This window comes from Budorcas taxicolor, chromosome 3 (genome assembly GCF_023091745.1).
Source record: "Budorcas taxicolor isolate Tak-1 chromosome 3, Takin1.1, whole genome shotgun sequence".
NCBI lineage: Eukaryota > Metazoa > Chordata > Mammalia > Artiodactyla > Bovidae > Budorcas > Budorcas taxicolor.
The window spans coordinates 112,622,862-112,639,476 of NC_068912.1; the positions used below are offsets into that span (position 1 = coordinate 112,622,862).

The 16,615-nt window shown below is 39.3% G+C and overlaps 1 protein-coding gene across 2 annotated transcripts in view; it reads left to right on the plus strand.

Moving 5' to 3' along the window:
* GIGYF2 (GRB10 interacting GYF protein 2) overlaps positions 1 to 16,615 on the plus strand; it is a 131,896-nt gene that overhangs the window by 14,317 nt on the left and 100,964 nt on the right. For both annotated transcript variants that reach the window (XM_052636571.1, XM_052636572.1), the window contains exon 4: positions 11,812 to 11,895. In XM_052636571.1, coding sequence (XP_052492531.1) covers positions 11,855 to 11,895 — 41 coding nt within the window. In that variant the 5' untranslated portion in view covers positions 11,812 to 11,854. The remainder of the gene's footprint in view (positions 1 to 11,811; positions 11,896 to 16,615) is intronic.

The window sequence follows — 16,615 nt, forward strand, 5'->3', positions numbered from 1 at the left end:
TATTCATTGAAGGGACTGATGCTGAAGTTGAAGCTCCAATACTTTGGCCACCTGATGCGAAGAGCTGATTCATTGGAAAAGACCCTGATGCTGGGAAAGATTCAAAGCAGGAGGAGAAGGGGATGACAGGGGAAGAGATGGTTGGATGGCATCACCAACTCGAAGGACATGAGTTTGAGCAAGCTCCAAGAGATGGTGAAGGACAGGGAAGCTTGGCATGCTGCAGTCCATGGGGTCACAAGGAGTGGTACATAGGGACTGAACAGCATATTTGCTTTATCTCTGATTTTCTTTTTTTTTCTCCATATATGCAGATATGTATATATAATTTTAATTTTTTTGTAGTTTTTTTCTGTTCCATTTGAGAGTCTGTTACAGACCTCATGCTCCTTTTCCTCCAGACATTTCAGTGTTGTTTTCTAAGAATGAGAACATTCCTCTACATAATCACAGTAAAAAATTCAAAATCTCAGAAAAGTAACATTGGTATAATACTGTTGTCTAATCCATATCTCCTATTCAGATTGTTCTAATTATCTCTTTAATGTATCTTACAGCTTTTTTTTCTTCGCTGGTTCAGGATGGAATTATACACTCAGTTTTTATGTCTCTTCAGTCTCCCTTAATCTGGGATGGTTCTTCAGCCTTTGTCTTTTGTGACATTGGTACTTTTGGTGACTTTGGTAGATTGATTTTGTGTTGTCAATTTGGACTTACCTGATTTTTTTTCAGAATTAGTTTTAGTTGATGCATTTTTGTCAGGAATATAACGTTAGTGATACTGTGTCCTTGTTAGTGTATCTCATCAGGAGGTACATGGTGCCAGTTTGTCTCATTATTAGTGATGTTACCAAAGTCAGTAACAGCCGGATGGCAGGGATGCATAGGGCAAGGCGTGTGGGAAAGGGTGGATCAGAGTGCTTTGCGCCATCCTTTCCACATCTTCAGCAACCTTGAAGCTCCCATATATTTGCTTATTCATTCACCTGTTGATGGACATTTGTGTTGGTAAACATGATAGCCACATGTCAGGTATGAATAAAGCTACTGTGCATATCTGATACTCATCTCTAGGTAGGAATTTTTCTTCAGTGTATGCCTAGCAGTGGATTGTGGCGTCGTCAGATAGGTGTATTATTTAGATGTGATAGATAACTGATAAACTGTCTTTTGAAGTGGTTGAACTAATTTGCAGAAGTGGAGTTATTAATCTTGTGTTACCCCAGGTCTGGCTAAGATATGAATAGCTGGTTGCTGGAATGGGCACACAACTAATTATTTGGTACATCTAAAGCGTGCTAGGGGAGTAGTTCTTTTTTCTGCTTTTGGGAAAGTGAAGGTGGGGAAGGTGGAGGCAGATTGAGGTTCTTGGTGTTTATTCTGTGTTAGTCTTTTGACAGACTCTGCACAGTACTGGCTGGACTTCATCCCAGGTTTGCCGTAGTTTTTTTCTGAGCAGTTTTTACATTGATACGGGAGATATGCAGTAGCAGATAATTTTTTAAAGAAAGATTCAGGGGGGTTTCAAAGGAGCGTGTGTTTTGATATGTTAGTAGCATAGTTAGTTCAGTCGCTCAGTCGTGTCCGACTCTTTGCAACCCCATGAATCGCAGCATACCAGGCCTCCCTGTCCATCACCATCTCCCTGAGTTCACTCAGACTCACGTCCATCGAGTCAGTGATGCCATCCAGCCATCTCATCCTCGGTCGTCCCCTTCTCCTCCTGCCCCCAATCCCTCCCAGCATCAGAGTCTTTTCCAGTGAGTCAACTCTTCGCATGAGGTGGCTAAAGTACTGGAGCTTCAGCTTTAGCATCATTCCTTCTAATCAATATATCAAGACTTCTCCTGGGAAGCAGTATTGGAGAACACTTTCAGAGTAGAACCTGAGCCGTTGTGCCAGGTTTTGATTCTGCTTTGGCTTCTGATTTGTCTTTGTCCAGACAGAACTTAGTATGTAGAACTGTAGCCTCCTCATGTTGATAGTGGTCGTGTGTGCTTAGAAGTCATCTGGCTCCTCGGCACTGTGCCAGGTTGTGAGAAAATGGTAAACTTAAGAGCTGAGAGGCCAGGGTCTCTCTTGTCTTTGTTGCAGACCCAACAATATAAAAGAGCTATGTTGATTTCTTCTCTTTTCACCATTGGGCATATATTTGCACTCACACAGAGTGATAGATGAGGTCCCAAAGAGGAGTTGAGGAAGTTCAGGAAAGCTAGAAAAATAGATAGAAAAAAAGAAAAATAATTTCATACTAGTAATCAGTGCTAGTGAGGGCTGATTTAGAGTCTTCAAGAAGTTGACAAAAAGGCTAGATTAAATGCATTGTCAGGCGTAGGATGTAGTATATCAAAGACTGTCAACTTTCTGGTATTAAGTGCAGAAGAAATATATTACTTGAATTCACTTATAAGGAATTTTGAATAATGGGCAAGGTGTGAAATAGCGGTTATGTAGAAATAGCCTCTTGGCTGTTTTTAAGTCAGCTCTGTTTAAAATTCAAGGGTAGCCCTTTTCTCTGAGGTCCTTATCCCTAGAATTGGAGTAGTGAAAGGAGAGGAGGGGCCAGAGGGAGGGAGGGAGGCCCTATTAGTTCTCCGTGTGTTAAACTGCTCACAGGATGTTTTTCAGTGTTATTAGGGTTACTGAGGCCCATCTTGCCCTGATAATTTGACATTATACGTTCCTTTTATCCCTCTGAGGTTCTCTCCCTGCTGTGTTCCTGCCCAGTGGTAGGTGTATCAGCAGGCAGCATCAGGATCTTCATCCCCTTCCATTCACATGCCAGTTCTGTTTCTTTAGTCAGAGGACCATTAAGTCCAAAATGCTTCTGTTGTCTGTAGTTATTAATACCTTACACAGACATTTTCTGGTTTAGGTGGTAGATTATAATCACTTTAGTGATTGTTCCTCCTCCTCTGTGGAAAATCTCTTTTCCTCTGATGTTCATGCTGTCTGACAGTACAACTGTCTCTTTCCCCTTAATTATCATCAGATCTGGACCCTGAGGCATCATCCTTCGTTTACTTCTTTCTTCTCTCTGCCATTATCTTGAGGTTACTTCAGAGTCCCTGGGATGACCCATCCAGTCTAGCCAGGCTCCTGATTCCATGGCTTACGTCCCACCTCTTATTCTTCTAGTGCTTTCATTTTTATTTCTACTGTACCTGCTGGTTGACATTACCAGCATCTCAGATTTGTAAACTCTTGTTTATCCTTTCTTCCTCCTTGTGCCTCGTCACACTTTTGCCAGTACCCTCCCTTTGCCTTCTCCCATCCAAGTACCCCCTTTGCCTTCTTACTGTTCCATTTATTGTGGTGACAAAATCCTAACCCAGATTCAGTCCTGTCATCAGCTCTCTCTCAGGCTAGGCTGGAGAAGGAAGCCCACAACCATGCAGGTGGGTGCCATCTCCATCTTGACTGGGCCTTCAGAACTTCTGTGGGTAACTGCAGTGTGGTGTCCTGGATTAGGTGCTGGAACAGAACAAGGACATTGTTGGAAAAACTGGTTAAGTCTGAGTGTAGTGACTAGTGTTGTACCAATGTTGGTGTCTTAGTCGTGACAGGGATACTGTGGTAACGTAAGTTGTTTATGTTAGGGGAAGCTGATGGAATTATCTGTAATATCTTTGTAATATTTTATAAATTCATGTGTACTAGCTGTGTACTAAGTCGTTTCAGTTGTGTCCACCTCTGTGTGACCCTGTGAACTGTATGGCCTGCTAGGCTCTTCTGTCCATGGAATTCTCCAGGCAGTAATACTGGAGTGGATTGTTGTTTCCTTCTCCAGGGATAAATTAGTAATTATTCCTAAGTTTTATTTTATAAAAAACAATACTGTTGTAGATCACAGCAGCTACTATTTCTGCATTCTTCTCAAACCTTACCCTGTCACCTACTGGCATTTGCCTCCTTATCTGAGAGGCCATCGAATGTGAATTTCCACAACTTGCTATTCCCCCACAAAAAGCTTGCAGATATCTTCAGTCACCTGAACATATTTTGCTCTTGTCACAAGTGATAGGCATAGCTTCCCCCCCCCCCCATTTGTTCTTTGAAGCCCTGTCTAGCCTGCCTTCTCACAGCTGCACTTCCATCATATTTTTGCTAAATTGTTTCTTCACTTTTTGATTGTACTAGTACTTTTCCTTTAGGATGTTTTCCTCTAAAGTGAAAGTGTAAATTTTCTCTCTACTCTGCTTCGTTTCTCTTTGCTTTTTCACAGCTAAGATTCTAGAAAAGGTGGACTGCATCTGTAGTCTTCCCTTCCTTACCTCCCAGCCTCTGAAACCTCACTCTGTCCTCACCATGCTTCTTTAATTGCACTCTTGAAGTCACCAGTGACTTCATTATGGAAGCCAGTGAAGACTTTCCAGTCTATTTTTTGACTTCAACATTTGAAACTTCTGAATTCTTCCATTAATATATATATTTTTTTGGGGGGGGCAGTGTTATCTTTATTTTAAACACAAATTAGTAACTTACTAGGAAAAGAATTACTCATAATTTCACCATTCAGAAGTAAATATTACACCTGGGGGCATATGTAGATACCCACTAAGAATGAATTTTAAGATTTATTAATTGTAGTTATATCCTCTGTATCCTGTAATCTACCTGTCTTGAACACTTAATATATTGACATTTTTTTCAAATTGGTGAGTATAGTTACTGTCACTTCTCTCTCTCCTCTCCTGGTATGTAGATCCATGCTATCTGTTGGATTACTGATACCTCTCCTTTCTCTTAACTCTTGCTGGTTTATATCCTCCTGGCATCCTGAATGATCTTTCTAAAGTGTGAATTTCATCGTGGACACTTTCTGGCCCAAATCTTTTCATAGCCTTCCATTGCTCTTGAGACATAAAATACAAAGGCTTCTGTGATAAGGGCCATGCTTTTTCAAACTGCACTTTAATTTTTAGCCTTATTGAGCTAATGGATGGATAATCAGATAATCTCCCTGAAGAACCTCGCTGTTTTTCCTTTCTGCTTTAGATACAGTGGGTGTGGAAGAAGCTAGAGTCAGCGACCTTGACTTCAGGTGAAAGGTTAGGGCTCAGGATGCCCAGCTGCATGGTCTTCTCTCCTTCCTGTGTCCTAGTGCGTGGGGTTTGGTGAGACTCTGTCTTTTCCCTTCTAGACCTCTTCTTTGAAGTAGTTTTATGGAATATTTGGATGCAAGCCTGTAGATTTGCTTCCTAATCTCTGTCTCATTATGACTCCACACTGGAGTTCAAGATGTACGTGTATATTAAGTTATTTAGGATGGCTCCTCACATTCGTTTTGTCTAAAATGGTGTGTCCTTCCTCCCGATTTCTTTTCTGTTTTTTCTTTCCTTTCAAGATTTTCTATACAGTTTCCAAAAGCACCCCACCCCCAGTATTGCATGCTGTAGATTCCATTCCATTTTTGCATCCTTTGTTCAGATTTTCCTTCTTCTCCTTTGGGGAATATTTTATGGAGTGTTTATTTGAATGGATCCTTGGTTTTGTATAAGCCAGTGTAAAGGAAGGAGGATGTGAGGGTGGGCCTTCTAGGCTAAGAGGGTGGCATGAGCATGAACCACAGAAGAAGGAGAATGCAATAGAGAGTTGAAAGTTAGCATTTGGCTTTGAGTTTGGAGGTGAAACAGTGGAAGGTTGGGTTGAGAAGGTATAGATTGTCAGATTGATGGAAACCTGAAAATACGAGAAGTTTTGACCATACACAGAGGGTTTAGAAAGATGGATCTTGTTGGATGTAATCAGAGGCAGAGTCAGGAGAGCAGATCAGACATTTTATTGTAGTAATGCAGACCTGGGTTAACAAAAGTTCAGCTATAATGTAAGAATGCAGGTGGAATCTTGAAGGGAAATGGACTAAATTTCAGGCAAAATGATTACATATGAGGGACAGAGAAGAGGAGGGGGTTTCAGATGATTCTAGGCTTTTGAGCCTGATTGACTAGTAAACTGAAAACAGTGGTGTGTTAGTCACTCAGTTGTAACCAGCTCTTTGCAGCCCCATGGACTGTAGTCTACCAGGGTCCTCTGTCCATGGTGTTCTCCAGACAAGAGTACTGCTGTGGGTTGTCATGCCCTCGTCCAGGGGGTCTTCCTCACCCAGGGATCAAACCTGTGTTTTGGTCTCCTGCATTGGCAGGTGGGTTCTTTACCACTTGTGCCACCTGGAAAGCCCCAAAACAGTGATACCTTGATCAGTTGTTGATTAGATAGATAATCTGTAATTCACAGCAGGGGTGGAATTTGTGGGAGAGTTTTCATTGCTCTTGCTGTAATAACACCCTCACTTCTTGTATGTGCTTTGTCAAGGGGAAAATGAAAATGTTAGTTGCTCAGTTGTGTCCAACTCTTTGTGACTCCATGGACTGTAGCCCACCAGGCTCCTCTGTCCTATTCTTCAGGGAAGAATACTCGCGTGGGTAGCCATTTCCTTCTCCAGGGATCTTCCTGACCCAGCGGTCGAACCCGGGCCTCCCACATTGTAGGCAGATTCTTTACTGTCTGAGCCCCTGTTTTAAATTCCCCATGATTTAGTTGGCAGAGTTCTACCTGAAGTACTAGTGGAGAGCACCATTGTAAATAAGATTCAAGATAATATCTAAACGGAATTTATAGTTAAAGGATCTGTGGATACACTGAGGGAAGTTAGAGAAACTTGGGGAACGGTGACTAAATTGGAAAGGAGTAAAGATGGGGGAAATGTATCTGTAAAGGGCTGGTCGTGGAGGACAAGGAAGGAAATAGTTTCAAGAATAAGACTATCTAAAGAGGCAGAAGAGCATGGTGGGGGCACAGCCTACAGAGTCTGGTTCAGATTGCAGTTTGCTGTAAAAATCAACTGTTTCTAATGATCACAAGTCTCGAGGGGGGGTTGAGTTGACAACATGTAGCTTAGTGGGATATAAATGGTGGCAAAGCTTATACTCGTTTTGATACTTTACTGCATACTTAGAAATAGCAATTGAGAAATAAGTCCCACTTTCCATTCCAAATAATTTATAATTCAGAGATACTGTGTCAGACAATCCAGTACATAGAAATAAATCTATTAGAACTGGGCTCATTTAATTTGATTTGGAAGGAGCAGTCTGGGGTGGGGAATTCAGAATTAGAAGCTATAGTACCTTAAATTAGATTTCTTCAACAGTCATAATTTTTAGATTTCCTGCTTTAATTCATAAAGGAGAATGAGCAGAACACCATTCTGAGTAATGTAGGTCTCTTTAGTTGATAATTAAATTGCTTGGATTACTCTTAGGTTCATAAGAGTTCTCCAGAAGACTAGCATAGGGCATAATCTTACAGAAACCCACATTATAAATGGTAGTGTGGCTCCCAGCTCAAGGCATTAAAGAAACTTCTGAGCTTTCAGTGTTTCTGCTGTATGGTATTTTGACTCTTCCTGAAAGTTTGTAGGTGGAATGAATGACAGAGGACAGGAAAAGGATTTCCTTGGTTGATGTTCTTCAGGTGTTTCGTGAATCCAGGGCTTCTGTAACTTAAGACCGCTGCCTGTACAGCACAGCCTCTAGGGGCTCCGTTTGCATCCTTTGTGGTAATGACACTCCTGGAGTTTGTATTTCCAGGACCTGTGTAGCCTTGTAGTAATTTAAAGGGTAAAAGCACATTAAATCTCTTAAGAATGATTTTAGTATTTTCACAAATAGCACAAATAATTCCGTTTTTTATTAAGATTCACTTGCTTTATAAATTCAGTCTGGTTCAAGTCTTGACTTGCTTTATTAATTCAGAGCTGTTTTCCAATGGTCAAAGTCCCATAGGGGTTTGAATATAAAACAGTTGACTAGATGGGGCTTAAAATGGTGATAAAAAACACTCCTTCAGGATGTTCCATATTACAACAAGATCTTACAGTTGTAGTCTCTACAGGACAATTTAACGCCAAGTAGGTCCAGGATCCCCTGGAGAAGAAAATGGCAACCCACTCCAGAATTCTTGCCTGTGGATAGGAGCCTGGTGGACTGCCATTCATGGGGTCACAAAGACTTGGACACGATTTAGTGACTAAACCACCCACCACTTGTTGCTCAGCTGCTCAGTCGTGTCCGATTCTGCGACCCAGTGGACTGTTGCACACCAGGCTTCCCTGTCCTTCACCATCTCCTGGAGTTTACTCAAACTCATGTCCATGGAGTCGGTAATGCCATCCAACCATCTCTTCCTCTGTGTTCCCTTCTCCTGCCACCTTCAGTCTTTCCCAACATCATGGTCTTTTTGAATGACTCAGTTTTTCACATCAGGTGGCCAGAGTATTAGAGTTTTGGCTTCAGCATCAGTCCTTCCAAAGAGATTGAGGATTGATTTCCTTTAGGAATGACTGGTTTGATCTACTTGCAGTCCAAGGGACTCTCAAGAGTCCTCTCCAGCACCGCAGTTTGAAAGCATCAGTTCTTCGATGCTCATGCTTCTTTATGGTTTGGCTGTCACATCCATACATGACTACTGGTAAAACCATAGCTTTGACTAGATGGACTTTTTTTGGCAGAGTAATGTCTCTGCTTTTTAATACGCTGTCTAGGTTTGTCATAGCTTTCCTTGCAAGGAGCAAGTGTCTTAATTTCATGGTCGCAGTCATTGTCTGCAGTGATTTTGAAGCCCAAGAAAATAAAATCTTTGACGGCTTCTACTTTTTCTGCTTCTGTTAGCTATGAAGTGATATGATCGGATGAAGTGATATGATCGGATGCTGTGATCTTCATTTCTTGAATGTTGGATTTTAAGCCAGCTTTTTCACTCTCCTCTTTCAGTTTCATCAAGGGGATCTTCAGTTCCTCTTTGCTTTCTGCCATTAGAGTGGTAACATCTGAGGTTGTTGATATTTCTCCCAGCAGTTGTGATTCCAGCTTGTGATTCATCCAGTCCGGTGTTCTGTGTGATGTACTCTGCATATAAGTTAAATAAGCAGGGTGACAATATATAATACACCATCTTGCCATACTGCTGTCTCAATTGGGAACCAATCTGTTGTTCCATGTCCAGTTCTAACTGTTGCTTCATGCCCTTCATACAGGTTTCTCAGGAGGCAGGTAAAGTGGTCTGGTATTTCTGTCTCTTTAAGGATTTTCCAGTTTGTTGTGATCCACACAGTCAAAGGCTTTTGTGTAGTCAGTGAAGCAAAAGTAGATGTTTTTCTGGAATTCCCTTGCTTTCTGTGTGATCCACTGGATGTTGGCAATTTGTTCTCTGGTTGCTCTGCCTTTTGTAAGGAGGACACTTGTCTTAATTCACAGTGGGTACTTTACCTGAGGTCTGGTCATGACCACTCCCTTGACAAGTGATTTCAGTAGGGATATACCATAATTTAATTGAGTCTAGTATGCATCACTTGTGAGAGTCTTCATTTGTGTATTACTAAGAAGGAAATAATACTGCAGAGTAAACTGATGGCATAGTTCTTTAATTACTTAGAATTTTTATTTTACAGTTTTAAAAAAATTCTTTTAAATTTATTTAGCAAATAAGTCTAACAGATTTTCATCAGGCAGTACATACTTTTTGCACACGTTAAAAGAAGTATAGAAGTAAAATAGAAGTTAATAGAAGTAAAATCAATTGTTAAGGTATTCTTCAGCTTCTAATTAGATATTCTCCAGCTTTGCACATTTTATGACTTTTCTAAATCATGCAGAACTTAGAATTGTAGAAGTCTCCTTCCTCCTCACTCTCCCCACCTTTGTAGTGTCAGGTCATTAAGGGTATTGGTGATGAAACATTTCTTAAGAGAATGCTCCAGTATTCTTTCGTCTTTTTGAAATGCAGTGATTCGGTGCTGTGTAGTTCTTAAAAGCATTCTACGCTGTTTAATTTTTTTCCCCTTTAAATATTAATACTTCAGGGCTGCTGCATGGGGCCTTGTGGATTGTGCAGTGTCAATCTCACTAACAAACCACAAGCTTATCTTTTTTATGTGTTTTTTTTTCCTTTCTCAAGTTCCGTAAAACAGTTGCAGTCATTCCTCCAGTGATGGAGAGTTACTTTACTACTATCCCATGGCTTTATTTGCTTTCTTTTTTGATACACAACATGTTTCAATTTAGAATTATAGCATAATCTTTTTGAAGGCATTGTAAGCAGCCCTTAAAATCAGCTACTAGGAACAACACAATTAAGAAGATGACAGTAATGAGCAGCTCTGACCAGGCTTTATCCTTGTGCACACAATGACAACTGTGATACAACTTCCATTGTGGGCCAGTAGCAGTTGTAGCATGGCACTCATTAAGGTGCATTCCAGTTTCAGAGAGTTTAAAGTTAAAAGCCGTATGCCTTATGTTGTTTTGGAATCATCAGTTGCTTGTGAGGTGGTGAGGGCAGTAAGTTGATCTCATTTGAGTCTGATGTGCACGCTTATCTGGGCAGGGAAAGGTAATCAGGGTTAAGTAAGAATAAGGAACTCTGCCTGAAACCCACGTGGTTGACATCTGTTGTTGTTCATTTGCTAAGTCTTGTCCAACTCTTTGTAACCGCATGGACTGCAGTATGCCAGGCTTCCCTGTCCTTTGCTATCTCCGGGAGTTTGCTCAAATTCATGTCCATTGAGTCCATGATGCCATCCAACCATCAGAAATATCTTCCAGGAAGAGGGCAGATAAAGAGTTGATTATGGATGTTAGCATGTTTCTGCTTTGCCCTTTCTGTGTTTTGATTGGTATGTAGTTTATTGGTTTTAGATCTTTTAAAGAACAGTCAGGGTGATGTGATCAATCTTGTAGATATTTATCATGTGTTTACAATATTTATAGTATTTTCTATTTTCTAAACTCATATTATTTTTTTCAGCTTTTTTGAGATGTGAAATGACATAACATTGTCTTGGTTTAAGGTGTTCATGTGTTGACTTGATTAATTTTTCAATGTATATTGCAAAATGATTATCACCATAGCATACATCTCCTTCTCATCACATAATTACCTTTTCTCTTTTTGTGTGTGTGTGAGAATATTTAAGGTCTACTCTTAGCAGCTTTCATATGCATAATGCAGTATTATTAGCTGTAATAGCCATGCTGTACCCTGGATCCCCAGAACTTGTTAATCTTAAAGCTGTAGTTTTTACCTTTGACCAGTTTCTTACCATGTCACCCACCCTTCAGTCGCTGGTAACCACCACTTTACTGTGAGTTTGGCTTGTTAAAGATTCCACATATAAGTAATACACAGTATTTGTCCTTCCCTGTCTGACATTTCACTTTAAGTTCTGATATCTTAAAATTGCTCTTGAAAGATGACTCGTGGAATTGATTAGTGGATTATTTTCACTTAATGGTCCAAGATAATTTTTTAAAGAATCACTAGAGTGTAAAGTGCTAAGGAGACAGTGGGGAGAGTTGTGGCAGAAGCTGTGAGATAGATAAGGAGAGGTCTTTAAGAATCTTTGATGTACTTCATGGTGATGGGTGAGCCATTGCAAGCAAGTAATACAAGTTGTTAATAAAATGTAAATCTGTTACCCCTCATTCCTTCCCCACTGCCTAAAGGCTGAAAAAAGGAAATCCTTCATTTGGTCTCCAGTGCCCTGCATGGTCTGCTTCCACCTGTCTCACCAGCATCTCTTGTACCCTGCCTCCTTTTCCTGTGTAAGCATAAAAAGATGGTGAATTGGAATTAAGGGTGGATTTATTCATTTTACTTTGCCAGCTGTATTATAAATAGGCATTTAAAAAACCTCATTCTGGTGACTGGTTGAGAGGAGCATAAGCAAAACATGCTCCCTAGCTGTACTTTCTGGGCTGGAATTCTGATTCAATCTTGACCAACTGTATGGAGATGTTTTCTCTTGAACAGGTTTCTCTGCATATAAAAATCTGTTGTAAACATACGGAAAAGAATGGCAGCGGAAACACAGACACTGAACTTTGGGCCTGAATGGTGAGTTTTCAAAACCTCATCCTGTTCAGAGTTGCATGACTAGTTCAGTAGTAAGGTATTTGTGCAGGTGTTGGGGGCTTATAAAATGTGCATGTTTAGAGACTTTGCTTTATGTGCCTAGTTGAAAACAATATAACCAGTCAGGAATAATTTATATTTGGTTAGTGACTGCATTTGTCCTTTATTAAGAAGTCTTCCTGTTCTGGTTGTATAATGATAATGAATTTAAAAGTCCTCATAGTCCCACAACCCTAGCAAATTATTTACTTTATGTTTGAACCCTTAGGTAGGTTGGAGTATAATTTTATATAACTGTAACATTTTATATTTATATGTTTTCTGCTACAGTGTTTTGTGAGTGCTATTCATACTGATTTGGAAAAAATAGTTTTTACTGAATTATTGTTTGAGTTTTATTTTATTGATGGGCTACATAGGTGATCCAGAATTATACTGGCTATAGCCCATCTAGAATCAGGTTAGCATTTGCTGTAATACCAATTAATCAACCTTTGAGTCTCTTACAGATATGTTTGGACCCTGAATATGGAATTCTCATGGGATTTTGAGATCCATCACATTGTAGTGTGACTCTTTCCCCCTGTTCTTCCTTTCCCCCCAAAGTTGGTGATTGAAGATCCTCGTCAGTGGCGTGAATAATGATAGTTGCTTTTCCCATTCAGACCTTGAATCAGAGGCAGTATATAAAGTAGATGATCGGAATAGTGTCGTAAATGTCCTTGATTGTTTCAGTGGTGGTGCTTTGATAAATGTTCCAGACTTCCTATAGTAACTCCCTATTTGAAGACTCTTATTAACTTAAATTATTATATGCATTTCTTTTTATATGTAATTCTTTAATTTTCTTGGTCCTTGTAGCTAGCATTTGGAGACTGAGGAGAAATCATTCGAAGTTTTAAGAACTGATGCAAGTTATATGCTTTGAGAGTTTATTTTGGAATTGTTGACCTAAATCGCCTGTTCTAGTTCTTATTTTATATTTAAAAAATAACTTTATTACCAAATCAATGTATACTTCTAAAAAAATTAGCAATTACAAGTGATCCACAACAAGATATAATTACCGTAATTTCACTATCCGTGGTAACCGCTGTAATAGGTTGGTATATCATTCTAGGTAGCTTTATGTATGCTCATTTGTGTAAATGTACATTTATTTTCATAAAAATGGGATCATACTGTACATTCAGTTTTGTAACCTGTCTTAAAAAAAAACATAAGTATCTTTTTTATCAATAAATATTTTCTGTTACCTTAAATGGTTGCACTTTATGGATGTACCATCATTTATTTAATTAGTCTTCTAGATGTAGCAAATATAGGCTGTTCTCAGTTTTTCGTTACTATAAAAAATTTTTTGATGAATATTCTTGTAGCTAAAACCTTATTCACGTCTTACCAGGTGGCTTTAAATCGTACAGCTCAGTGTGTAAACCATTTTGTGTGCAGTTTTTTGCCTTCATTTGTAACTGCTGCTCTTTTGCACTTACACACTCACATGTCTTTTCTATGTGAAAACATGGTTAAAATCATCAGCTAATTTAAGGAAGTTTTTTTTCCCCTCTAAGTCTCTCTCTGTTAAGAGTTAAGAGAGAGAGACAGTACCAGTAGTTTATCTAAAACGAAAGGAAAAGAACCACTCCTGCTGATGCTCTCTGTAGAGTCATTACACATTTAACATGGTGCTAAATGGGTTGAAAACTATGCCCATGGGACTGTAGAAGTTTTGTTGAAACACAGCCACACTCATTTGTTTCCATATTATCTGGCTGCTTTTCCACTGTCCATGGCATTCTCCAGGCAAGAATACTGGATCCCCTCCTCCAGGGGATCTTCCCCACCCAGGGATTGAACCGGAGTCTCGTGCATTGTGGGCAGATTAGATTCCTTACCATTTGAGCCACCAGGGAAACTCCATATATATACATAATATATCTCATGTATTAAGTTACTTAAGTAACTCAGGTAACCCTGATCTAGACTGCTGCAGTATGACTAGAGACTGTTGCTGTGTTTTTTCTGCATGTACCATTTCATTCATTGTGAAACTTGAGGTAAGGAACTGTGTCCAGAATAACTTGAGAATCATAGTTTAGGAGGATCACACTGAATCAGTGTGTAACTCTGAAACATACAGAAACATTTACTGATACTGTATTCTTTTTACTAACATTTTTATCATGATGTAAAACACTGTATTTGGTAAGAGTTGTATGAAATGAAGAGATTGATTTGACAGTAGGGAAGATGAGAGAGCAAAGAAAATTGTGGTAGGGACAGACCATGTATAACCGTAAGCATGGACTTTTTAAGATAGTAGAAAAGATTGAATAGAATCCTTAGGTCTTAGGGGGTAGAATCTGGTAGAATCATTAGGTCTTAGCTTATCTTTATATTTAGCATAAAGAAATGTATTCCATAATTACCAAAGCAGTTTTAAAAAGAGTGTGATATACTTAATGGAGGAGTAAATCATTTTTATATATAAAACGAGTCATTTTAACTTCAAATGTTACCATCTTAGAGGTTTTCTGACCATCTATAACAACCCCCCCCCCATTCCCTACCTCCTTTCCCTGTTTAATTTTTTCTTCACAGTCTATATAAAAACATAACATGCCAAATATTTTACTGATTTTCTTTATTATTTATATGCCATCCTTTGGCCCCTGCTAGACTGTGCGCTCCTTTGAGGGCAAGTACTTTGATCTTGATTTTTGTACACTTTGTTCATTGCTGTAACGTCAGTGCCTGGCACATAGTAGATACTCAATAAATGTTTATTAAATGCATGAGTGAAGTGTTGGAAAGTAAAGTCGTTTTTAATATTTTGCTATTGTCAGTATTTATACACATCCTTTAATAGTTCTGTTTGTGTTACTGTTGATTTCCTTTGGAATAATATCTTGGAAGTGGAATTTTAAAATCTGAAGTTTAATTTTTAAGGCTTTGGATGATATATGGACAGACTGACCACAAGAAGGATTGTATGAATTTAATTTCCATCTGTTGCCTGTTTGTTTACTCTCGACAAAAGACAAAGTACTACCTTAAAGAAAAAAAACTTTTTTATTTCTAAATCTGGTAGGTTTCTTCTTTTTAAAGAATTTTTTGTTAGTCCTAGTAATAAGATAATTCACACTCAACTCCAGAAAACCTTGGAGGAAGCAATAGTTTTATTGCTATAAAAAAGCAATATTTTTCCTTGAAAGGAAAAATGGAAGATGTCAGTTACCCTTAATCCTGCCACCCAAAGAACCGTTGTTAATATTTTGGTTTCTACCCTCCTATTCTTTCTTTGCAAATGATTGTGTACTCAAGACATTTTAAAGGAGGAAAACAAATTCATTATAACCTGCTTTATTTTGGTATTTTATTTTTTTTATTTTGAGCATCCAAAATCTGTTCAGATAAATTGGATAATAAAGGAATTTATCATAAGGGAAAGAAACGATTGCAGACAGTTAGCTGGCTTTATGGAGAAGGAGCCAAGGAACTGGTTTGGGGTTTCTTCTGTCTCATCTCCATGGCCTTAAGGAAACGTACCCAGGTCTTCCCTTGCAAAGAATGAGGTACTTTTGTTTTTCCCAAAGCATTTTGTTTAGACCTGTGTTAAAGTGGTTATGACCTCGTACTGTGTCTGTTTATATCTGTTTAGTTTACTCAGAAAAGAGCTAGTTCCATTAAGAAAAGCACTGTATTTCTCAGTTTTGGTAAGTCCATTGTTTAGCTAGTGTGGGCACTTCATAAATGTTGAATGATTCAGGTCTTATGGTGGGGGGATATAGGGCAAGAGAATTCAAAGCTGAGATTTTTAGATTACTGTTCATGATCTTTGTGGAGCTGTGAGGGAAATGAGAGACATTCTGGAGGATGGAATTTATTAATAGTCCCAGTTTTCAAAAAGAGTAAAAAGATAACTGCCATCTGAAGCAATTTGTTGTTATCCTAGGGTGCATTTTAAAAGAGAACATTAAGAGTTGTTTAGAAAACATTTTATCAAGGGCCTCATGGTTTACATCTTGGGTTAGGTAAGGAGATAAGGAGGCAGCAAGGATAAGGAACATGAGAAAGTAAAGGCGCTCAGTTGTGTCTGACTCTTCGCGACCACGTGGACTGTAGCCTGCCAGACTCCTTTGTCCATGGATTTCTCCGGGCTAGAATACTGAAGTGGGTAGCCATTTCCGTCTCGAGGGGACCGTCCCAATCCAGGGATCAAACCCAGGTCTCCTGCATTGCAAGCGGATTCTTTACCATCTGAGCCACCAGGAAAGCCAAAGGATATGGTATCTACTTTTGAATTATTTATTTAGTGGGGAAGCTGACACTTAAGTAATTTCGCTGTCAGTGTTACAAGGGGGAAGATCCCCAGAGGATGTAATGGCAACCCACTCCAGTATTCTTGCCTGGAGAGTCCCATGGACAGAGGAGTCTGGCCGGCTATGGTCTGTAGGGTTGCAGAGTCTTAACAGGACTGAAGCGGCTTAGCATGCACACACGCACGTTGTAAAAGGAGTATAATGCTCATACAGGATGTTCAGCTGCCCGTTTGATGCCTGCAGGCTTCTCATCCTTTATAGTTTGCATCCTTTATAGTTTTCCAAAACTGAGCTCATGAATTTTGCCCTTTTAAATTTCCTCTTCTATTTCATCTTAACATCACAGTGTGCCCGTTAGCTCAAACCAGACATCTTGGAGT